Raw genomic sequence first — 24,796 nt, 5'->3', positions numbered from 1 at the left:
TTGGAACTCCTGGCAATAGACCTAAAGTGCTTTTGGTTTTGCTAGTTAAGAGGACCAAAATGTTCTGAATCAAATATATTAGATCACTTCTTTGAATTTAGCCTGAAGCCTTTTCCCATGCATTTTTATTCTGCATCAGAAAAAGGTGAATATCTTTCATACCTCTGGATAATATAAAAATGAGCAAACAAATACTATATCACTTGATCTTATTCTCAATTGCCTGTTGTCCCAACATAATTATTAATAGTGCTTTTACTCTTAAAAGTGTCCTAATTTGGATAATAAATTATTTGACCCCTTTATGTGTAGCACATACTCTTTTGCATTTACATTTCCTCCATTCCTCAGTCTTCAGATTAATTGATGCTCAGGAATAATTTGGATTTTTGCATTTGCTGTTAGATTAAATACCGAGAAAATTTCAACAAAGAGAAGGGCAAGACACCAAAATACAATCCAAAAGACAGCCAGCTCTTCAAAATCATGAAAGATGCTAATGATCTCACAAGTGAGGTATGTGTTTGTTTAACTGTGGTAAAATATATAATGTGAAATTTGCCATTTTAACTATTTTTAAATATGTAATTCGGTGGCATTAATTACATTCACAATGTTGTCCAACTACCACTGTTATTTCCAAAACTCTTTCATCACCCCAAACACAAACTCTATAACTATTAAGCAGTAACTCTCCATTTCCCCCTCCCACCAATCCCTGGTAACCTCTAATCTACTTTCTGTCCCTATGAATTTGCCTATTAGAGATTTCATGTAAGTGGAGTCATACAGTATTTGTCCCTTTTTTTGTCTGGCTTCATTTAGCATAATGTTTTCAAGGTTCATCCATGCGGTAGCATGTGTCAGAACTTCATTCTTTCTTATGGTTGAATAATAGTCCATTGTATGTTTACATCACACTGTGTTTATCCCTTTGTCTGTCGATGGACACTTGAATTGTTTCCACTTTCTGGCTATTGTGAATGAGGTATGGTTTTTCACCGCCATCCCCAGCACTTGTTTCAGGATGGGACATCTTATTATGGTTTCCATTAATACCATTTTCCATTTCCTATTTATGTGATTTCCTTTTTTCCTTTACTGTTGTACAGGTTAAGTATAAGGCTGACTTGAAGAAACTTCACAAACCTGTGACTGACATGAAGGAATCTTTGATAATGAATCATGTCTTGAATACAAGCCAACTCGCCAGTTCTGTAAGCTCAATCATTTGCTCCAGAAACAGCTTGTTTCACCCATTTTCAACTAAATTCCTTCTCTGAGGTCACTTGCATCTCCTTCTCTGCTACTGAGGCACTACATTTATTAGAAAGCTCTCCTGTTCTCTGAGTGCATTCTTCCAAATTACAACATTAATCTACCAGTTCTCCACTGACTCTAACACCTCTCAGAATATAAAAATGCTTCTATTTTGGGGCTATTTAAATTTTTTTTCAAGTAATCACTCCCTTTCCCCCTTCTAAAAACATAGACTTACCACTTGGAATAGTTTCTTTCACGTTTAACTTTGCACCTTAAAACCTACTTTGAATAAGCCATATAACCTAAGTGTTTACATCCTTGTATTAACTGACAATACTGAATGTGGATCTTCATCCTTTTAAAACATTTTCTTAAACCCCCTATGTAGTGTTTGCTAATTTTAATTTGGTCTTGGTGCTGTTGCTGTGTAAATATCTAATGTAAAGAGGAAAAATAGGAATGCTGAGCAGCTTTGCCATCAATGTGCCTTTTTTTGCCACCTTCCCCTCAGTACCAGTACAAGAAAAACTATGAGAAGAGTAAAGGCCACTACCACACAATACCCGACAATCTGGAGCAGCTTCATCTAAAAGAGGCCACAGAATTACAGAGTGTAGTAAGTTGACCAAGACTGACTTTTTTCCTGCACATTCTACAATGTAAAAAATTTTGATGTATTCCACCCCTACCCGCCAAGGATGGTAGTTATAGTTGTAGTAACCATTGCTTGAGAAAATACCCAAAGATATTAGGGGCTTTGAATTTAGCAACATGTTGAAACAAATGTTTATGTTATGAATGAGAGCAGTGTGAACATACATTGGAGAAACAGTGCATAGACATGCAATATGTGTTATTCAGGGTACTGACAGGGACTGGTAGCATAAAGGTTACATCACAAGGGAGACAGACCCCTTAGAAAATATTACTAAGGATGATAGGGAGCCCTTGGAGCAGAGGAGTGATATGCTCAGGTCACCACTGAAGTGGTCTCTGGGTGTGGAAGAAACTGCAAAATTTGTAAAATAATTAAGATTCTCAGAGGAAAGAACTTAGAGAAGGAGCTTGCTGTCACATGACCTTCTATATCACAAATTCAACACTATTTAGGTCCCCCACTGGGCATTAACCAAGAGGTCTAAATTACTAGAAATGCTCTCCTGTCATCTGTAAAGCAGCCCATGATCCCAGGACTCTATTTTATTTTATTTTATTTATTTTTTGAAAATGTGTTTATTTTATTTAAAAATAGCTACATCATCCCTTTCATTTATTTCTTTTTACTTTTTATTTATTTATTTATTTAACATCTTTATTGGAGTATAATTGCTTTACAGTGGTGGTAGTTTCTGCTTTATAACAGAGTGAGTCAGCTATACATGTACATATGTCCCCATATCTCTTCCCTCTTGCGTCTCCCTCCCTCCCACCCTCCCTATCCCACCCCTCTAGGTGGTCACAAAGCACCGAGCTGATCTCCCTCTGCTATGTGGCTGCTTCCCACTAGCTATCTATTTTACGTTTGGTAGTGTATATATGTCCATGCCGCTCTCTCACTTTGTCACAGCTTACCCTTCCCCCTCCCTGTATCCTCAAGTCCATTCTCTAGTAGGTCTGCGTCTTTATTCCCATCCTGCCCCTAGGTTCTTCTGACCATTTTTTTTCTTTTCTTTTTTTTTAGATTCCATATATATGTGTTAGCATATGGTGTTTGTTTTTCTCTTTCTGACTTACTTCACTCTGTATGACAGTCTCTAGGTCCATCCAGCTCACTACAAATAACTCAGTTTCGTTCCTTTCTATGGCTGAGTAATATTCCATTGTATATATGTGCCACATCTTCTTTATCCATTCATCTGTTGACCAGGCCTCTATTTTAATGCGTTGTCACAAGCAAGAGAGCTGAGATTGGGCTTTGCTATCAAGATGCTGCGTGACACAGACTTCTGTCTCTATCTCTTTCAATGTCTCTCCTGTGTAAATTAGGAATATCTATAGGCTCCCCCCATTCCTGGTCACATGTGATGAGGATAAGGAGATTGTATTTGTAAAATAGCCTTGGGGGTCTTTTTGAGAATGATAGGTTTGTTAGTAAGTCAGTCAACAACTAGTCAACTGGATTTCATTTTTTTTTTTTTTTTTTTGGTATGCGGGCCTCTCACTGATGTGGCCTCTCCCGTTGCGGAGCACAGGCTCCGAACGCGCAGGCTTAGCAGCCATGGCTCACGGGCCCAGCCGCTCCGCGGCATGTGGGATCTCCCCGGACCGGGGCACGAACCCGTATCCCCTGCATTGGCAGGCGGACTCTCAACCACTGCGCCACCAGGGAAGCCCTGCATTTCATTTTTATACCAATCTATATTGGCAGCACTGAATATGTGACCAGTTATGACTTCAATTGAGTTTTTGATATATAATTAAAGCTGTATGCATTATCTATTAAATCAAGACCCCAGGTCCCTCATAAAAGTTCTTATGAAAGAAAAACTGGAGATTTTTATCAGAAATATTGGCTGAGGCTCTGGCTAAAATGTTGACATCTACACACATCAAATCTTGGCCAACCTTATCTATGGGCGGTTTCCCCAGGCACTTTCTTGCCTCACAGCTTCTCTTAGCTGATTCTTCTGCAGTGATTCCTTTGTCTCTTTGAATTGAACACAAATCCTGACCATGCCTTGCAGACAGTAATGATGTTCTCCCACCAGGCCAAAACAAAAAGCTACTGGATCTGAATCACAACAGGAAACTGTTTTGAGTGGCAATGAGATACCACCCACTGGACATAATGTATCAATTAAAAATACTGTTGCTAAACTGGTGTCTGTCTACAGATTGGCCAGAGAAGACATATCTCATAAAGCTTTTCATAACTAGGTGAAATACAAAGAAAAGTATGAAAAGGAACGAGGAAAGCCCATGTTGGACTTTGAAACACCAACATACATCACTGCCAAAGAGTCTCAGCAGATGCAGAGTGGGGTAAGTCCTGCACAAACCCACCACACAGCAAATACACCATCAAACTGATGAAAACAAGCTCTACCCACAGAAGTATCCAGCCTGTTGTTATCCCAAAGTTGTGGATGATGGGACTCTTTAAAATGTGATGACTAAAATCTTTTCCATCTCACAAATCCTGTGGCTCCGTTATAAAAAGAAATGATCTGAATAGTAAACATTTACCATATATGTTTTATTTCAACTATCCTTTTCATAGAATTAGAACATAGAAAACTGTTCCTAACACTGAAACAATTTATTTTGAACATAACGTAAATTTTTCTTTGAATGGAAAGTTCTCTCTGTGCAGACCGACTGTTGGCTTTGAATTGCTCTTCTCTTAATAGGAAGCCTCCAGTCCCCAAAAGGAAGACATTTTTCTTTTAATCAGGATTTTTATCAAAATATCAAGTCAACATGACATATTTCCTATTTTAGAAATGTAAGCAGAGGCATCTAAAATAATTCTTCTAATTTTTAAGCAATAGTAGAGAAGAATGGATCTTATTTTGAATCTTAGAAAGTCTGTTTTCATTAGGAAACAGGCTTATTTCGGATTTCTTTTTGCCTCCCCTCCATGGGCATATCTCCAACCATAAAGATAAATGGTTTTTAATAAATAACATTTTGGGGAGCTTCCCGGTGTGTAGAATGCCAAATAATGAAAAATTTTGAAGGGTTTCAAACAATTGCTGAATCTGGGTAAAGCAACTATGGGAGTTCCTTGTACTATTCTTGATACCCTTCTATAAATGTAAAATTCTGTCAAAATTAAAAATGACAAAAATCAAGTTCCAACATCTCTTCCAAGCCTCCCAGTAAGACAGCCTCATCCAGGGATTGGAGAGGAGATGGGGGAGGTCGTGGCCCTCCCTCTCAACAGTGAGCAAAGCCTGAGAACTTGTCTGTCTGTGCTACATTATTCACCTTATCTGTTCAGTGACTTAATAGTCATGATTATGAAAAAGGCCAAATTTGCATTTGGTGCCCTCAGGTTCCCCTTCCTCTGGGGTGTTTTTGGTTTTTTTCCCCCTTGAGTCACTTCTAATTCAGAAGTAAAATCTTTTGTTTCCTTCAGAAAAATGTCATCAGGAGAGATGACAGTGGATTGAGAGTCTTGGTGGCATATCCATCCTTCCACTTTCAAAGGGCCAGCCCCCATCACAGTGGCAGACAGACGAATGAGAGGCCACCAAAGTTTCTCAGCCTCTGAGTTTCCTTGGGCCATTTGCTCTACACAGAGTATTTCCAGAACAGTCAGGCATATTTCAAATGTGTGACCATTAGCAGAACTAAGATCAAGTTAAGAGGCCATACACAGAAGGAAAATGGAATTATTTTCTTCCTAGGATTGAGAAAGAAATTGTAATAAACATTCTTACCTTGTCTTTCCTTCCTACTCACTTTAGAAAGAATATAAGAAAGATTATGAAGAGTCCATTAAAGGCAGAAACCTGATTGGCCTGGAGGTCACGCCAGCTTTATTACATGTCAAATATGCAACCAAAATAGCCAGCGAGGTAGTGCCTACTTGGTCTTTTCTTTCCCTCCTGATCCAAATAATTGCACTAATGACACTCATCAACGTGTTCCTTCTACCATTTTCACTACCACCTAACTTTTCAGGTGTCAAGTTGGGTTCACATGTGTTTGGTACTACCCCCTAAGCTACTACCCATGTTAATTCTTCTAATTTTTTAATTGAATAGCTAATAAAATGTGCTTACCTCAGCCTTCTATTAATTTCTAGTTTCTTATTTGACATTGAATATTAACTGATGAAGCTTATACCCTGCCTTTATTCATATCTTTATTTACTAAACTGTAACTCTTCAAAATTAGAAGGATTTTTTATTTTGTTTTGGCTCTTCACCAAAGAGGAATAATCCAGGCTTTCCTGTCAGCATTGTTGCTTGTATTCTGTGCCGTAGAAAGAGTACAGGAAAGATCTAGAGGAAGGCATCCGTGGGAAGGGTCTCAGTGAAATGGAAGATACGCCCGACATGCTAAGAGCAAAGAACGCCACTCAGATCCTCAATGAGGTGGGCACACAGCCAACTGCATGCACAGAATCAACCCAGCATCTCCTCCTTCTTAGCCAAGTTGCATAAAAAACCAGAAAGCAATAAGAAGAGAGTTTTTGTATTTCAGATTCCATATTCAACGTGATTATTAACCATTAAATAAAATATCTCGATTTTGGATGCGTTGATATTATAACAGTCTGTTTCTGTAGTGGCTATTGTAACCTGTTATTTATCTAATATTATTTGATTTAACCTTGATACATTTGTTGTGCCCATTTAAATAAAGGCAGCACACTGGAGTGGTGGGCACCTAAGTATAATCCTTTACATACCAAACCAGATTTAAAATGTGCTTTTATACTTTAATTTTCTAAGTAGAGAATGCTAAAAAGCGTTCCAAAGGACGCCTGGCATGAGTAGAATAGTTTCCTAAAGTGGTCTGCTGTTGTCACCACTCCATCCTGCCACAGGGAAAGCTGAAGGTGACATCAGCAACTGAGGTGGCATGTTATGTGGATCTGTATTCACTCTGCACATTTATTACCTAGTCATGAGTTAAGTAACTTTTTTTTTTTTTTTTTTTTAATGCTACTATAGAAAGAATATAAGAGAGACCTGGAGCTGGAAGTCAAAGGAAGAGGCCTGAATGCCATGGCCAATGAAACTCCCGACTTCCTCAGAGCCAGGAATGCTACAGATATTGCCAGTCAGGTCAGTGTTACTGTTCCATGTCAGTCTTTCAACAAAAAAAGTAGCTGTGATTACAAGGACACAGTGTTGTCCTTCTGTTGTCTTGTTGATCAGTTACAGTTAAACACATATAGTGGCATCCCTAAATATCCACATGGTGGAATGCATTCTGATGAAAGGATCAGGGGCCCTTTGCCAGGGCTGCTTCATCTGTCCTTCTCCTAGCTCTTCTGTAAACAATTGATGCCTTACTATCTGTTGTTTCTCTCTCTCCTTCTGCTTTCCCATACCCAACCCAACACCACCCTGCCCCCACCCCCAACTAGATAGTAAGCCTTTCAACAGCTAGGACTCAACCTTTCTTTCTGAATCTCACTCTTTAGCACAAAGCTATAGACACAATAGGGAAAAAATGTTGGCTAGCAAATAAATGAATCCTTTTGGATAAGAAATATGAATCACTTCTTAGTCAAACTAAGCCAACAAATGTGCACGTTGTAAACATTTACCCAACTGTTGGATGTCCTTTTGCAGGTTAAGTATAAACAATCAGCAGAAATGGAAAAAGCCAATTTTACTTCTGTGGTTGATACTCCGGAGATCATTCATGCCCAACAAGTCAAGAACCTTTCAAGCCAGGTAAGGACATTCATCAGAACATCACTTATTGACCCCAATCATGAAGAACAAGTCTGTCCATTAATACCAAAGAAGACTCTTTCAAATCACAGTTTTTCCCAGTGAAAAAGAAGGGGTTCGTCTATGATGCAAGTTTGAGTTAGAGTTGAGGTTTCCGTATCAGAATTAAAATAAAGGAGGGAATTTTAAGGTACTGAAGAACTCTTACATGGTACCACCCATAATTTTTTTAAATTTATTTTTCCAGCTTTATTGAGATAAAATTGACATATATGACTGTATAAGTTTAAAGTGTACAGTGTAATGGTTTGGCTTATATTTACTGTGAAATGATTGCTTCCATAAGTTTAGATAGCATCCATCATCTCATAGAGATACAGTAAAGAGAGAAAGCAAAACAAAAAGACAAAAATTTTGCCCTGTGATGTGAACTCTCAGGATTTACTCTCTTAACACCTTTCACATGTAACATAGAGCTGTGTTAGAGCTGCATTCACTGTAGTCGTCGTCATGCTGTATGTGACATCCCTAGTACTTATTTATCTTATAACTGGAAGTTTGTCACTTTTGACCACCTTTCTCCAGTTCCACCTCACCCTCATTAGTCTCCCGCCTCTGGTAACCACAAATCTGATCACCTTTTCTAGGCATTTGTTTCGATTTTAGATTCCACAAATAGGTGAGATCATACAGTGTTTGTCTTTCTCTGTCTGACTTCTCTCACTTAATGTAATGCCCTCAAGGTCCACCCATGTTGTTGCAAATGGCAGGATTTTCTCAGTTTTTATTCCATTGTACATATATACCACAACTTTTTTTTTTTTTTTTTGCGGTACGCGGGCCTCTCAGTGTTGTGGCCTCTCCCGTTGCGGAGCACAGGCTCCGGACGCGCAGGCTCAGCGGCCATGGCTCACGGGCCCAGCCGCTCCACGGCATGTGGGATCTTCCCGGACCGGGGCACGAACCCGTGTCCCCTGCATCAGCAGGCGGACTCTCAACCACTGTGCCACCAGGGAAGCCCCTACCACAACTTTTTTATCCATCATCTGTTGATAGACGCTTCGGTTGTTTCCATGTCTTGGCTATTGTAAATAATGCTACTATGAACATGAAAGTGAGGGTATTTCAAGTTAATGTTTTCGAATCCTTTGGATATATTCCTAGAAGTGGAATTTCTGGGTCGTATGGTAGTTCTGTTTTTAATTTTTTGTGGATCCTCTATACTGTTTTCCATAGTGTCAAAACCAGTTTACAATCCCACCAACAGTGCACTATTCTCCACATCCTCACCAGCATTTGTTATCTCTTGTATTTTCGATGATGGCCATTCTAACAGGCATGAGTTACCACCCGTAATTAAAGAATCAGTCTCATAATGTGGATGTAAAATTTGTGTGCAAATCTGGAAGAAACAAAGTAGACCGCCCACATTTGGATTATCAATTTTTTTTAATAAGATTGAGATTATGTCATCAACGCTAACCACACAATCTAACCCTGATTCCTCTTATGATGGGTAACTCTCCATCTTCCTACAAATAGAGAGAGAAAGAAAAGTAAGATGTCCTTCATACACCAGGATATACCCTCATTTGTTTTAATCTTCACTGCTGATCAGGAATCTGCAATTTACTTGAGTAGCCCCAAATTAGAATTTTTGCCTGTCTCCTAATCAGTGAGTTCTAAAGCAGTAGTTGCCTGGCCTGACTATACTTAGTAAACACCTGGGAATGTAGATTTCCTGGTCCCACCCTGGGAGCTCTGGCCAGGAGCCTGGACCACACCTGCTCACAGCTCAGCAAAAATATCCTTGTCACCAACCAAGGACTGGCATTCAGGAGGCCTTGCTGATGGCTCTTAACCCTCCTGCTTTTCTCCACCTGCCTGTTGAATAGCCTGGCTCCATCCAGTTCACTGTAGACATCCCCAGGTCCCTGCCAGGAACCTCAGGGGCTGTCAACCTCCCTCGTGTGGACCAGTCCACAGGGGCCTCCCTCTGCCAGCTTTGCCATGACAATGGGTCCTATTAAATGCCTGGGCTCAGTTCTCCTGGAAAGAAAAGGCGTGGCACTCACTGACCCAGAGAGCTCTGTTTTATAACTCCCTAACATCCTTAAATAGTCAAAAAAATATAAAGGACTTCCCCTCCGCTGAGTAGGAAGGGCTATTTTAGGTCCCATTGGCCCATATCCCTGTGTTATTCCCTATCCTTATTTCTTGGAATCTATTTCCAGAAAAAGTACAAGGAAGATGCAGAGAAGTGCATGTCATATTATGAGACCGTTTTGGACACCCCAGAGATGCAGAGGATCCGGGAGAACCAAAAGAACTTCAGCCTTGTGAGTTTTTATTGAATCTAAGACACAGCTCACTGGTACCTGGGATGAGACGGGGCAAGAAGGATGCCTCTGGGCACACATGCTTGCGTATCTACCTGCAGCAGCCCTCCACCCCACCCCCCACCCCCGCCCCCGGGAGCTGTGTGCTCCTGTCTTCTCTGAACTCACCTTATATCTCAATCCCAACTCATAGCATGAAAGACCCATCTCTTAACTTTGTTGGTGGTCTCCTGTCACCAAATATGAACTATCACCATCTTCCATTGGTGGTGACATCTTTTTCAAAATTAACTCTAGGCAAGATATATATATTTAAAAACTAGTTTTAGGGCTTTAAAAATTTAGTTTCTTCACAAAATTCTTATTAAAGAAATTCCCGTTGGCTATGTGACTATGATTATTGTAGCATAGAAATTTTTTTTTAAATATAAGATTTTAACTTCCTTTACACAATATAGGACAATACAATATATAAAACAATGTTGAAATCTTACCAAGATGTTTGCTCTTTTTTCATAGCTTCAATACCAGTGTGACCTTAAAAACAGTAAAGGAAAAATTACAGTTGTTCAAGACACGCCAGAAATACTGCGTGTTAAAGAAAATCAAAAGAATTTCAGCTCGGTATATTTACTATTTATTTTCCATTTAATGCTAACCTAATAATATCAGGCTCCTCTTTGAAAATATACTAGCCGTACGTTGATTCAGACAATTAACATCTAACCTCCTCAGTTAATGCTAGCAGTTATTTGTTAAAATTCCCCATACTTTGCTCTAAAATCATCACCCCAGAGACCATTTGAAATAACAACTTAAATCTGCTAACAAAGGAGCTTTTCTCTTTTTAACTTTTTAAATCCCAGAGCAGTAACGTGTTGTCTTGCTCCAGAAGATGGATTTCTTTCTGACACTGTGATTTATTATCCTTTCCCAAAATAACTGACTTTGTATTTCTTTAATGGATTTTGTGTTTCACATGGGAGGGTTTTTTAATCAACATTTTCTGGTTTTTCTCATCATGTATTAATACAGTATGATAATCTTAAAAGAAATTTCAAGATCTGGAAATTCAGATGTGTGTTGTATACATGGTTTGAGTTATTGATGCTGATGCAGAAGACAGTCCAGATACTCCAGCACTTGCCTAAGAACATTCTCTAGTGTCTTCTGTTTTCACAGAAGCCAAGTTTCCTAGTCTTTCTCCAGGAATTGCTGGGTTTTCCTTTCTTCTGTGTAACACTGTCCTGATTCTGAATGCCCAGGTTTTATATAAAGAAGATGTCTCACCAGGAACGGCAATTGGAAAGACACCTGAGATGATGAGAGTGAAGCAAACCCAGGACCATATTAGCTCGGTAAAGACAGCCACTGGGGACTCACTTTCAAAATTTTCTGCTCGCCTTTGAAGATTTACACTGATGTCTGAGCTGCACTCATGACTTTTGTCACCAGAGACAGCTTAAGTTGCTAAAATAAGGGTCCTCTCATAATGCAGTGCCGAGGCAGTTTTCATGAGGGCTGGTTAGATGTAAAAAATGGAGAGGCCTGTGTCAAAGCAAACCAGAGCTGGACAGTAGTTTAAGCAGTTAAAACAACAACAAAAAAGATTTTTATTCAGGACAATTGCGATATAGGGGCAAAGAGATCTTGGTATAGAGCTGAGCTCAATTCTAAGTACAACAAGGGAAAGGAGGGATTTATGGGGGCGGGGATGGTTGGACAGGGATGGGGGGATGGGGAAGTCGGGGTGTGGAGAAAGGATCAGTGGATGGAAAATTACTCAAAAGAAACATCGGGGGTAAATGGGAGATTCTGCCTAAACCGACCTACCAGGATTTTTGCTGGAGGCAGGTCAAGGTGATCAGGCTTCTCCTGGGGGATTGGGGGCGGAGGGCGTTAAGGCATTTGATCAGATATCAAGGATGATGAGACATCCAGGGTGGGGGATTTTGGCTAAACTGACTTAGCAGGTTTCTGGCTAAAATTGGGAGGTGCAGAGATGGTCTAGGAAGTCCGAAGCTCAAGGCCTAGTTGGGAAGAAGGTTCAGAGGAGCCTGAGTCAAGTTTGGTCAAGAAGAGACTCATTGTCACCTGTAAGAAAGTAGCAGTTGGGAGAGTCAGAGACTGGCTCTTCCTGGTGTGTATATGTGAGTGTGTCCATCCTCGGCCAATGAACTGTGGCTGTAAGACATGGAGACCCCAGGGAAGAGAAGGGGCTTCAGTCTAAGTGTGGACCCCACCCCAAAGAGACCAGAGAGAGCCCAAATGTCCGTGTCCTTGGCACGGACCCAGTATCAGCATGTGGCCCCCTTCCCCCTAAGCAGAGGTTTTGTGCTGTTTAAACTGTGACTTCGCACGTCGCGGGGCTACTAATCAAACGCATGCACACGTTCCCACTTTTACACCTGCAGGTGAAGTATAAGGAGGCGGTTGGACAAGGAACCCCCATCCCAGACCTGCCTGAAGTGAAGCGCGTCAAGGAGACACAGAAGCACATCAGCTCGGTAATGCGCCCCCGGCCTTTCCCCCACACTCAGCCCTCCCCCCGCCGGCTGGCTTGTCTCACCCCGTGTCCCTTCTGCTGGGCTTCCCAAGCCCGAGGATGGCGCGAATCCTCCCTGCCCTGTGAGGGGCAGTGCGGTTTGCAAAAGCAGAAGAGGAAACTGTCTTTACGTAATCAAGGAGCACAAGGCACTAGGCTTCGTGATTGCTCATCATACCTGCAGTTTCTAAAGTAAAATGTGCCGACTGTAGTAATAAGTTTATTGGGATGATCTCAAGGTAGTTAACCAAAAGCATATACATATAAACATAAAATAGTAAAGAAATATGTATACATGCATGGATGTATATACATACCTCAGGACATTCTCCACGGTCCGGAAGACCCTAGGCAGCCTAGCGACGTCTCCGCGGCCACCTCCCCTCCCTTGCCCTGTATCCTCTGCTCTCTCCTTGTAAATACAGCGCGTGTTCAAGGCGCTGGCTGTCATCTACCCACAAGGGTATATTATACCTTAACCCTGTTCTCTAACAGGAATCGCAGGCACCTGTGCGCAGTGTGTGTTTTGGGGGAGGTGGGATTCTCCCACACCTGAAATATCAGGTTTAGTACACATTTCTCCCGACCTTCTGTCCAGCTAGCCCCGTCTCCGCCCACCCCCCCGTCCCCCCTCCCCCAGCGCGCACGCGCGCCGCCCTTCCATCCGTAAGCAGTTTCTAAGCAATTGCTGGCTACTAGCAAAAGATTGTGGGAAGTTTGGGAAATAGTTGATGGCCCATAAAAGGTGAGGATCTTGGTTTCAGAGATCCGCCTGGCCCCTGGAGGCCTGAACTCTCATTTAATTTCCATTAGAAGACAGTTGCTATTTCTCTTGCAAGTCGTTTGTATTATTTAGACCTCATTCCCTTCGCATTCCCTGCCTATACTCTGGCTCCCAGAGGTACAGACTGCATTTAGAATTACATGTCCACTAATCCAGGAAAACCAGCCCGCATCTCCTTTGCTGCTTCTGATTGCAACTTCTTGCCTTTCTCTGATTTTGTTTTGTTCTGTGGTCCACGATCTGTTCCGTTGCCTTGCCTAGTAAAGAAATACAACTTTGTACCAAGATGGTAGATATTTAAAGATCCCGAAAAGTTTCCTAGCAAAGAAAAGATATCAACACTAGTTTGTCAGTGATTTTAGGAATTAATCTGTGACACAAACCCCTAGGATTTCTGTGTTGCTCCCCAGCCTGTGCTCTAGTGCAACATAGAATCCATCCATTTAAAAAGAATTCATTCCTTCCTTTAGGCTGAAAATTCTTAACATTGGGAGGGAGGGAGGAATGGAAGAAGCTAAGAGGCTCTGGAAGTTCCTTACTTGTTTCATTAACATTTACAGTCCTTTGACACTACCCAGAACAAATAGGGACTCTTCCCTGTTCAAAAACACTAATTGGCAAGACCCAGCAGTCATCAGTAAAAATTTCAGAGAAAAATGCTCTTCCTGGAAAAATAAACTGTTTAAGTCTCCTTGCATTAAGGGTACGTGCAGTCTAAAGGCCAGCTAGGAATTTTCAGAAGAAAATACAAAACAAACAGAAAATTCTCAACAACTGTGAAGGAACAGAGGATCACATGGTTAGAAAAATCTAAGCCAAGCCATCTATTGAAGTACAAATCTATTGTGGACCCATTATATTCAAGGGACTAATACTAGATGTTATGAAATGGTTAGACTTTTTTCATTGTTAAATTCATTAGCACTATTTAATGCATTTTAGGAATGTACTAAATGTTGGCTACAGAAAATGCATAATTTAGTACAGTCTTCAAGGTAGTAAAATTACTACTTTTGAAGAGAGAACATAGATATTTGTGGCATTTCCTTCCTTATTCCCTGAGTGTCATGTTTGAAGGCTAGATTGCTTTTATGAGTTTCCACCAAATAGCCCACATATAGCTGTAATCCAAAGGATTCGTGGTTATTTTACTTTTTTATATGTTCTAATTATCTTCTACAGGTTTTGTACAAAGAAAACTTGGGAACAGGCATTCCAACCCCTGTCACTCCAGAGATTGAGAGAGTCAAACGCAATCAAGAGAACTTTAGCTCGGTATTTACAAATATATCAAATAAGATACTTGATTTCCCATTTAAAAAATTACCGGAATAACCCATCATCCTTTTTTAAAAAGCAACATCTTAACACCAATTTGTGTGTGTCCGTGTGTGTATGTGTGTTCCACCTGACCAAGACCATCTGGACTTACACAAAATGACTCAATTTTCTGATGGTATTTTAACACTTTTGGCGACTGACAAGTGTGAGCACTTAGATCTGAAATACTGTAAATAGAATTAACGTAAGATTCCTCACCATTCATAACTCAACCTTTTCTGTGGTACCTTTTCATGCCCAGAATTAGCATTGTAGAGTTTATCCTTAAAATGTGAAGTAAAAAAAGCATTATCCTTACTAAATATTACTCACTAAAAAAACCCCTCCTCACACCCAACCCCTGCCCCTCATCTTCTCTCTTCCTTAATCTTTGTGTTTGTTTTGAATGTCTTTTGGGTACTTTCTTGTATCTCACAGGTTTTGTACAAAGAAAACCTGGGGAAAGGAACCCCAACCCCTGTCACTCCAGAGATGGAGAGAGTCAAACGCAATCAAGAGAACTTTAGCTCGGTATTTCTTAGGGGCCAAAAAATAAAATCCCTTATTTTTTATTTAAAATAATATTTTTAACACATTACCAATATATAATTTTCCTGTAAAAATACTAAATTCATATAATGAAAATAATGATACCAAATATTACCTCAGTTTTCAACCCAAATCTAATTTAGTATTTATTTTAGTTCTGCTGTGAAATTTTAACTATGTTTTTCCTAAAACGTAGCTATTGATCACATTCCTTAAAAACCTGTAATACTTAGTGTTTCCTTCCTCAAATTCCCCTTGAATAACAGTAGGTGTTTCTAACCGGTGTGGCACAAGTCAAAAGTAAAATCTAACATGCCTCCGAAAGGATAATGTTAGCTAGAATTTTATTTGTATTTATTGTGGCTCTGTTTGATGTATTTTGTTTGCAGCTCTTCTTAAAAGAATGTGATTCTTGAACATTTTCATTCCAAAGACAACATAGCAATTCAGAGTAACTCAGAAATACAGATTTACTTGGCTCAGCTATTTTTGGTACATCACGAGAGAGATAAATGAGCTTTCCTTGGAATAGTTTCAGGATCATTGAAAGCTAATATTTATTTAGCTTTTAATATTTATTTTATTCCCCCAACCCCCCCCCCTTTTTTTGGTTCCCTAATTTAGAGTTACCAACAACTCATGAGGCATGTAAATTTCAGTTAACTTGAGTTGTCTCTAATAAGGCCGAGTCCTTGTCTTTGAGAGAAGGCTTATATAAGTGACTGACTCCTCCTGCAGCCTGGCAGCTCGGTGGCTATGAATGCCTCTTACTGATAGACCTCATATTGTGTGTGATGAAACGGCCAAAGGTGATCTGCACTTGTTCTATTTCTTAAAGTTATTTGGGCCAATTTTATGTCATTATGAAAACAAACAAGCAAAAATACTTTTAGAACCTATTTTAAAAGCTAAGTCTTCCTAAACAATGGGTCCAGGCTGATTTGATTGTTGATTTTGTGCACACAGATTCTGTACAAAGAGAACTTGAGCAAGGGGACTCCCCTCCCAGTCACTCCCGAGATGGAGCGGGTCAAGCGCAACCAGGAGAACTTTAGCTCGGTATTTGGGAGAAAGCTCTTTTAACTCGTATTAAAAAAAATGATAATACCGTTGTATAAAACAAAACTTCTGTTAGTCCCTTTAAAATAATCAGTTTAACATTTTTCTAAAAAAAAAAAAAAATCTCATCAACTAAATTTTTCTGTTTTCCAGATCTTTTACTCACCATTTGATTCTAACATTTTATACTTCCTATAATAGTCCCTTAAAACGTTTCATTGATTCCTTTCCTTCCCTTTTCACGTTTTATGGGACTTTTGAAGTTAATTGATGTCCAAAACCCCCAAACACTATAGCTTTATTTACTTGGGAATACTTTTATTTGATGTAGCTGCGTTAGCATTGAAAGAAAAGACACAGGGCTTGAGGCCATGTGTAGAAATAGTAGCCCTTGCTAGGGACAAGGTTTAGCTTAACATAGATCCTATGTGGATAAACAGAGCACCAAGAAAGAAAATCACTTCAGTATTGGAACCCAAAGCAATCTTATCTTGATACTTGTTCTAAACAAGCCATTCCATGAATAGAAATCCAGATCTTCTGATCTTTTAAAAAAAATATACAAATTCGATCGTGAGTCTATATTTAATGTTATTTTCTCTTTTATTAATATTTTTGTTGCTAAAAAACTCTATACTACTCAATAGTCTGTGAAACTTTTATATAAGGATCTTAGATTTACTATGCCTGGGATGGAGAATCAAATGTCATTAGGAAAATTTAGCTGGATTTTTTTTTGGGGGGGGGTGGGCGGGTAGGTAGGGCGAGTTTTGATCCAAAATGTTTTTTAATTCTCCATTTAAATATTTTCTGAAAGTTTGATTCTTTCACACAATTAAGTAACTTTCTTTGGTCCCACTGTCTTTGTTTTGTTTTGCTTTTTTGTTTTTAATTACTATTCACTAACAACCTTTTGATTTTATTAAATTTTCGGTATAAATTGATATTATTTTCGGAATGTTATATTCACTGTTTTCCCTATAGGTATATATTATTATTCCTTCTTTTGGAAAGGTTTACATTAATTTTCAAAACTATTTAAAAATCATTTTCTTCTGTTATACAGTAAGTATATTATTGTTCATATCTATTTGAGATATTAATGATCCTGGACAATTTCTTTTAAGTAACCATTTGTGTTAATTTTTACATAGGTTGTTGCATTTAGGCAATTTTTATCCAGTGGTGCATAGAGCCTTTAAGATTCTATGGAAGATAAACAGTGCTATGTATTTAGACTTGACCACCTCTATAACTTGAATCTACCCAACAAAGACCAATTTCCTATATTGCATAGATTTGACCTAGGGTTTAAAATATCTGTTATTCTGTAAAACAGATGTTCTGTGTAGGGAAAATAAATATTTGCCCATCTAATTAAAAAATAACCTTTCTATTGTACACTAAGCATTTTAGTAATTTTATGAAATTAATTTGATTTTTTTAAATTCCTAACACAGAAAACCAACATTTAATATATGAGTTAGCTTAAAAGTTGAACATCAAATACACCAGCACTTTAGCCAACGAAATATGGAGCATGTTTTCATCCAGATCTGTGCTTGAAAAAACAGATTGACTTGGTGAATTTGTCTTTCCTGTTTGACGTCTGTGTTTCATAGTATGTTCCTTACACGATAGCTGAAAGGGCTGTTTTTGACTGCTCTTTTTTTTTTCTGGATGCTTTCTTGTATCGTACAGGTGTTGTATAAAGAAAACATCGGGAAAGGGATTCCAGTTCCCATCACTCCAGAGATGGAGAGAGTCAAACACAATCAAGAAAACTTTAGTTCGGTATTTAAAAAGCAAACAAAAAAACCCTTTAATTTTAAACCATTTTTTAAAAAGATTAATGGCTATATTTTAAAACCTAATCAACTCATCCCAGTAAAAACTTTGACACGTCTTGTGTCTTGTTTGCAACTTAATGCTGCCATTTCCCATGAATCAGTTTCCCCATTTTGGTTAAACATTAACATCACTTAAAAAATGTTCAATATGATATTCCAGCCTTTAAAAACATAGCATTCCCAGTCTCTAGGCACCCACATTATCCTGCTTTGGCAACTTCAGTTGAACGTAAAGCTTACAAAAATTTATTCTGCAAATAAATTTAAACTGTTGGCTTCATTTCCTATTCTAACCTTCTTGGTCTCTACTGGTACTTGTATAGATATTTTCAGGTTTTTTTTTTTTTTTAGCATTTTGTCACTGTTCTCCATTTAAATATAATTAATTCTTCCCAATATGTTCACCTAAACTAAAAATTAAATACCTTGACTTCTTTTGAAAATCAACAAAAGAAGACTTGTGTGTATGCATCTTCATATATGCAGTGTTTATTAAACCTAAATATCCTTATGTGGTTTATTAATAACATTTCCAAATCAAAATAACTTCTTTGGTTCTCCTTCTGCCTCTGCCCTTTTTTCCCCCAACCTCATAACAAGCTGGGGAGCACAGCTCATCGTTCCCTTCCATGGTGCTCTCCTTTGCTCAGTGATGCAGAGACTAGTTCAACAAAACAGTATAATTCTTTCAAATTTCTTAGCTTCCCTGCTCCTTCCTGCATTCCCTTGCTTTTAAGGACGTCTTTAGGCTCCTACAGGTTGGATCTAGAAGCTTCTGGCATTTCCCTTCCTCTAACTGGTTCTCTTCCTCCTTGTCCTGCTACTCCCAACTGCTCTGCAAGAAGGGGAGAGTGGTTGATTGCTCTTTTTGTTCTGGATGCTTTCCTATCACACAGGTGCTATACAAAGAAAACCTGGGCACAGGAATCCCAATCTCCATTACTCCAGAGATGCAGAGAGTCAAACTCAATCAAGAGAACCTTAGCTCGGTATTTTGGAAAGAAAGGGAAAATAGATGCCATTTAACGTCATAATTGATTCTTAACATTTATTCTTCTTTTAAATCCACTTCCCTTCCTTTGCTTCTAACATACCTCACTTAGCAAAAGGACATACTTTCACATTTCTGTGGTACTATTATGGATTTTTTTTCAAGTTAATTCTGATTTCTGTTATATCTGGCATTTAAAAAAATGTCTTTTGAAACCTTTTTTCTTTTAGTTTGCTTGGATAACAACACAACCAAGTTCTAACAATCTCAAATCCCCACGTGACTGTTTGGGAGGATAACTCCAGTCTTTCCCCAGCAACTAAGGGCCGTGCTACCCCAGATAGTGTCAGTTTGCTAATCCCAAAAGTGGCTATCATTAAATTTTTGTGGCATCTTGTTAGCACATAACTCCTGGCTCCTCGGACTACTGTGTCATTTGATAACAAGGAAGTTGAACTGACCCTTAAAATCTCACAACAAATGTAATGTTACTTATGGTTGTTTTTCTGGATGCTTTCTCATCACACAGGTGTTATACAAAGAAAACATGGGCAAGGGAACCCCTTTACCTGTCACTCCAGAGATGGAGAGAGTCAAACACAATCAAGAAAATATTAGCTCGGTACTTTGGCAAGGAAAAAAAAGAAACTTCTTTAATGATTTAAAATAATACATATTAATCCTACTTTTTAAAGGCAACTGAAATTTTGTGAATTTCTTAATCACATTTATCCTTCTTCCCTTTAGAGCTACTCCTAGACTTAACTCCATAATAACAAGGTTGCTTTAATCCATATTTTAAAGTTCTAATATCAGAAAGTAATAAATCATCCTTTTGCTCCTCTCTCCCTAAACTTACTCTCTATCCATTACCCCTAAGGTCTCTTTGTTTTACGTACTTGTGAAATTTGGGGAGTGGCGTAGTAGGTGTGACAGGGCTCTTTCTAGACAGTGGAGTTGTGATTTTGTTGTGTTTTTGCACCTGACTTTAGGTTCTAATTTACCCTGCCGGATTTGGACAAAGAGACCTTGGGGAAAAATAACCCCTAATCCTCTCCTTCAGGGATAACGACATAAATTTAAGATCCAGTAGTGGTTTTGGCAAATGAATGTCAATTTACTTAAAAATGAAAGTGTCACTCGAACTGTTTTTTGTTTTACCAATTTTAGTTCTCTTTGTTCTTCTGTATTTATCATGGTCTTCAGCTGCTAATTTTAGTAAGCCGTTTTCTGTAAGCCTGCGCTCTGTGATATTTTATACGTTTATAGATTGCTGGGGCATTGGGGTTTGTGTGGGGACATTAGCGTACGCAGTGAAGCGCCAGCGGCCCTCCGCATCTACACTGTCTGCAGGTTCCTCGGATACTGGAACGCAGGACTCCTGAGACTAGTGTGCATTAGAATCACCGGGAAACCCACGGTCTCTCATTCGGTAGATCTGGCGTGGGCCAGAAAGTTTGCATTTCCAACAGGGTCTCAGGTGATGCTGACCTTGCTATCCAGGGACTTCAGCTTTGAGAACCACTTCTTTGACAGAATTATTCCTCTTGAATGCCATATCCCGAAAGTCCTGTGACCCCAAGAATGACACTGAGGTGACAGCGAGGTTGGGAATTTATCACGATGTTTCCTATTGACTTACCATGATAGTGATCTAATTGCTGAAAACATTTTTCCTTACTACGTATGATGATGTACTGAACTAAAGCAAGAGGCAGAGCACAGATGATAGCAAGGATACATTTTCCTGATGTGTCTATGTGAGTTCAAGTGTGGCAAAAGGGTCCAGTCTCCCTATGCTATTTAGGGAGCAGCCTCCACCTTCTGTGTTATTCAAGCGCGTGCCCCTAAGTCCTGTGAGATGACCTGTCAGGAGCTTGACATGCGTAGATTAGTGGGAGAGTGAAGGCAGTTTTCCATCCCTGCCCCACATTCCGGAACTAGGCACAAAAACTGCAGTTCTGCCTTGCAGGCTGTAAGGATTTCAGGGCAGGGTCCTAACCCAGAAATGTGTCTTGCTGTAACTACATCAACTTGTTTTGGAAATGTATTTCTTTCCATCTAACCTTATTGCCCAAATGGTTTAGCACCCTGAGCCTCCTAACAAATGATCTGTTCTGTTTAATCTTTTGGTAACTGCAATTCTTTTTTTCTTTTTGGCTTTTTGGATCCATTGGACTCATGTAGGTTTTGTACAAAGAAAATGTGGGGAAAGGCACCCCAACCCTTGTCACTCCAGAGATGCAGAGAGTCAAACGCAATCAAGAGAACATTAGCTCGGTATTGTCTTGAGAAATGAAAGTGCTTTTAATTTTGCAAAGTAACCCCTGCCGTTTGACCTGCTCCTAACTCCATCCCAGGTTAAAACAAACAAGATGCCAGCTTTTTACAATCTCCCCTAAATGATACACATTTACTGTTGCCATTAACTGTTTTTTAAGCTTTCTTCTAGAGTTGTACTCACTAATAGTAATAGATTAAACCTGGAGTTTTCTCCCCCAAATTGCATTATATTGAATAGCCTGAATACTGCCTCCTAGTGACTTTCAGGTCCACCTTTGTATCTCACAGGTGTTATACAAAGAGAACCTGGGGAAAGCCACCCCCGCACTCTTTACTCCCGAGATGGAAAGAGTCAAACGCAATCAAGAAAACTTTAGCTCGGTATTTGAGAGAGGAAAAAAGAAATGGTGACACTTTTAACAAGTCTGGCAAACATGGTTATACCACTAACTTATCTCACAGTTTCCCCAAAACTTTTATCTTTTAAAATTCTTCTTTACCTACTTAAAAATGACATACCAACCCCACCGGCTCACCTGATTTACTTCTTTTGTCACTTTTTGCTTTCTACAATAACATTTTAATGGCTTTCTCTTCTTGAGGTGTTTTTATAGAGTGTGACATAACTGAGCCATAACAACAGCTCGATGATGGTTTTCAGAACTGGGTTTCTGCTCTCTGATATCTGGATGCTCTCTTGGCCCCTCTAGGTATTGTACAAAGAGAATATGAGAAAAGCAACTCCGACACCGGTCACTCCAGAGATGGAGAGAGCTAAGCGCAACCAAGAAAACATTAGCTCGGTATTTTCTAGGACTAAAGAAGGAGTAGTGCAACAACGTGGAAAATAACATTTTAACATCATAAAAAAGTGTTTTTATTCAACTGAAAATTCACACTAAAATTAACATACCTGTGCTTTTAAATTCCAAATGACTGTACTAAGACATAACAAGTTAATTGCCAGTGTTTCCTCTTCCCTTTTACTTTACTCTGAGGTAGTCTTATGTAACCAAGTGTAACAAATTGACTTCCTAACATCCTCAATCTTCAGCAATACTTTTTAAAGATACCTTATGAAACAGGTAATGCTCTGAAATGGAAGCCTTCTCTGACTTTGATATTTTGGGTTTTTCATTTCTGAGATTTTGATTTCTGTATTAGCATATTGGTTTATGAAATCTGGAAATACTCCTTCAAAAAATGATCACTTGTTTTAAAGGATAGTTCTTTCAAACGTCAGTATCACGTTTAGCTCCAAATATCATCCAATGTGCTGGTGCTACAATTCCCAGCAAATTCAAGAGATCACTTTTTCCCCTTCCTTTCAAAATTATACTTTGCCCTGTCTCCTCAAACTCAAAAGAAATTCTTTGTCTCATTCAAGCCCTGCCTGTCCACCCTCATGCTAACTGTTCCTCTGTCAGTCACGGGCTAGCTGGGGCTTTTCAGGTGACTCAAGCTTCCCTCCCCAGTTTCTTTCACCTCCATCTGTTGGAAAGGTTTTGAGGTTTCAGAATTAGGACGGTACCACAACCTGTCCTCATTCATGGTCTCTCCTCTGTCAGGTGCTTTATTCTGATAGCTTCCGGAAACAAATACAAGGCAAAGCTGCCTATGTCTTGGACACGCCAGAGATGAGACGGGTGAGGGAGACCCAACGCCACATCTCAACGGTGAGTCAGGAATTCCTCAGATTGGGTGGGCGGCCTGTTGGAACATGTAAAAAAGGAAATGATCACACCATCCTGTTTTCACCAAGTGAACTCGTGAAATTTCAGGTGAAATATCATGAAGACTTCGAGAAACACAAGGGCTGCTTCACACCAGTGGTGACAGACCCCATCACTGAACGAGTAAAGAAGAACACACAGGACTTCAGTGACATTAACTACCGAGGTATTCAGAGAAAAGTGGTAGAAATGGAACAAAAACGGAATGACCAGGATCAGGAAACTATTACAGGTAATTGGAGCCTGGGGAGAAAAATCAACGTTAAGTTAAGGAAGGTAGAAGAACACAAGTGACATTATCTAGAGCAAAGCAAAGGCCAGAGGACCTCAATCTGTGTTTTCATTAGATGTGAAAGAAAACCTCTATCACTTCACTGTTTACAAAGCTGAAATCTACTTTATGCTTTGTTCCCCTCCTAGAACTAAGCTCAATGAGTGTTATTCAATCCGCCTGTGGTTGTTTAGGTTCATGCCTTGGTCTCCAAGCTATCGCAAGCGTCCAAGAACATCTGTGCTGATCCTGAATCTCACTTTCAGGTTTACGTGTCTGGCGTACAAATCCTGGCTCAGTTTTTGACTATGATCCAGCAGAAGACAACATTCAGTCCCGAAGCTTACACATGATTAATGGTATGTGATGCCACAAAAGGCTTACGACGTAAACATCACCATTTAGTGGGCTAGTGCCAGTGGCTTTTAGGCTCAGAAGTTCGTCTCCTCCACGGCTTTCTATTTCCTGAGACACCCATTCAGCATAAGAACACCTCCTTGACTAGTGGGCCAAGCTCATTTTCTAGACAAGTTCAAGTTAGGAAAGATTGTTTCACTGCCTAAGGGTAAGTCCCCTTCAGTCCCCATTATCATTTTTTTTTTTCCTAAAGAAAAAAAGGTAGTACATCTTTCTGTTGGAGAAATAATGAAAAAAAAATACATAAGCAAAGAGAAGAGAATGGATTTGCCCTTTAACAACTTTCTGAACTCTCTTATGTCAAGGAAGATTAGCCACTCAATGAAACAGGCCACATACCTTTATGCCTTCTATTCATGTTAAAAGTAAAACAATATGTAGTGCCTATAAGTCTCAAAGGATTTATACTCTAGTCCACTGATGAAGAGAGACCAGTAAATCAGTGGTTACACCCTGACATGTACAATTTTAAAGGTCTGCACACAGATTGCGGAAACACAGAGAAAGTGTATCTAAATAAATTTGGAAGTTAGGGGGCACGTTCTGTAGAAGTTGAAAGGTGGAATTTGTGCACACTACTATCTGTTCATTTTAGTGAGCCCGGAAAATGAGCAGGATAGAGGGATGGAGTAGTAGTCAAGGACAGACTCCGGGATTGGAAGCCTGGCTGTACCACTTAACGGATAGGGGACCTTGGGTGATTAAACTGTCATGTGGAAAATGTATCATAAGAGTTTTTGAGGGTTTAATCCACAGAAATCTACTTAAAACCCTGCATGCATGACAACAAACAAAAGCCAACTGAGAGTCAATTACCGTTAGGCATTGCTGCTATAAAAAGTTTCACCTCTGCTCCCTCGCCAATGGATCTTACCTCCCCAGCACAAGCTCAGCGCCGGAGCCGGGAGCAGTCTCGATCTGCCAGCGCGCTGAGCGTCAGTGGCGGCGAGGAGAAGTCCGAGCATTCAGAAGGTGTCCACCTCTCCACCTACAGCGACGGGGGCGTCTTCTTCTCTGCAACCTCACCAGGTAC

At 39.6% G+C, this 24,796-nt stretch overlaps 1 protein-coding gene across 1 annotated transcript in view; it reads left to right on the top strand.

Annotated features, from left to right (window-relative positions):
- Window positions 1-24,796, top strand: part of NEB (nebulin) — a 225,892-nt gene that overhangs the window by 196,702 nt on the left and 4,394 nt on the right. Inside the window, exons 139-163 of the mRNA XM_082841069.1 lie at window positions 406-516; window positions 1,113-1,217; window positions 1,775-1,879; window positions 4,141-4,245; window positions 5,676-5,786; window positions 6,198-6,308; window positions 6,891-7,004; window positions 7,518-7,622; window positions 9,857-9,961; window positions 10,481-10,585; window positions 11,227-11,319; window positions 12,376-12,468; window positions 14,473-14,565; window positions 15,049-15,141; window positions 16,126-16,218; window positions 17,920-18,012; window positions 18,965-19,057; window positions 19,589-19,681; window positions 21,247-21,339; window positions 21,631-21,723; window positions 22,053-22,145; window positions 22,911-23,018; window positions 23,124-23,307; window positions 23,613-23,705; window positions 24,646-24,792. Coding sequence (XP_082697195.1) covers window positions 406-516; window positions 1,113-1,217; window positions 1,775-1,879; window positions 4,141-4,245; window positions 5,676-5,786; window positions 6,198-6,308; window positions 6,891-7,004; window positions 7,518-7,622; window positions 9,857-9,961; window positions 10,481-10,585; window positions 11,227-11,319; window positions 12,376-12,468; window positions 14,473-14,565; window positions 15,049-15,141; window positions 16,126-16,218; window positions 17,920-18,012; window positions 18,965-19,057; window positions 19,589-19,681; window positions 21,247-21,339; window positions 21,631-21,723; window positions 22,053-22,145; window positions 22,911-23,018; window positions 23,124-23,307; window positions 23,613-23,705; window positions 24,646-24,792 — 2,632 coding nt within the window. The remainder of the gene's footprint in view (window positions 1-405; window positions 517-1,112; window positions 1,218-1,774; window positions 1,880-4,140; window positions 4,246-5,675; window positions 5,787-6,197; window positions 6,309-6,890; window positions 7,005-7,517; window positions 7,623-9,856; window positions 9,962-10,480; window positions 10,586-11,226; window positions 11,320-12,375; window positions 12,469-14,472; window positions 14,566-15,048; window positions 15,142-16,125; window positions 16,219-17,919; window positions 18,013-18,964; window positions 19,058-19,588; window positions 19,682-21,246; window positions 21,340-21,630; window positions 21,724-22,052; window positions 22,146-22,910; window positions 23,019-23,123; window positions 23,308-23,612; window positions 23,706-24,645; window positions 24,793-24,796) is intronic.

The sequence above is a fragment of the Leucopleurus acutus genome (genome assembly GCF_964270905.1).
Source record: "Leucopleurus acutus genome assembly, chromosome: 6".
Classification (NCBI taxonomy): domain Eukaryota; kingdom Metazoa; phylum Chordata; class Mammalia; order Artiodactyla; family Delphinidae; genus Leucopleurus; species Leucopleurus acutus.
The sequence above is the reverse complement of the archived record's forward strand: the minus strand, read 5'-3'. Positions and strand labels throughout refer to the sequence as shown.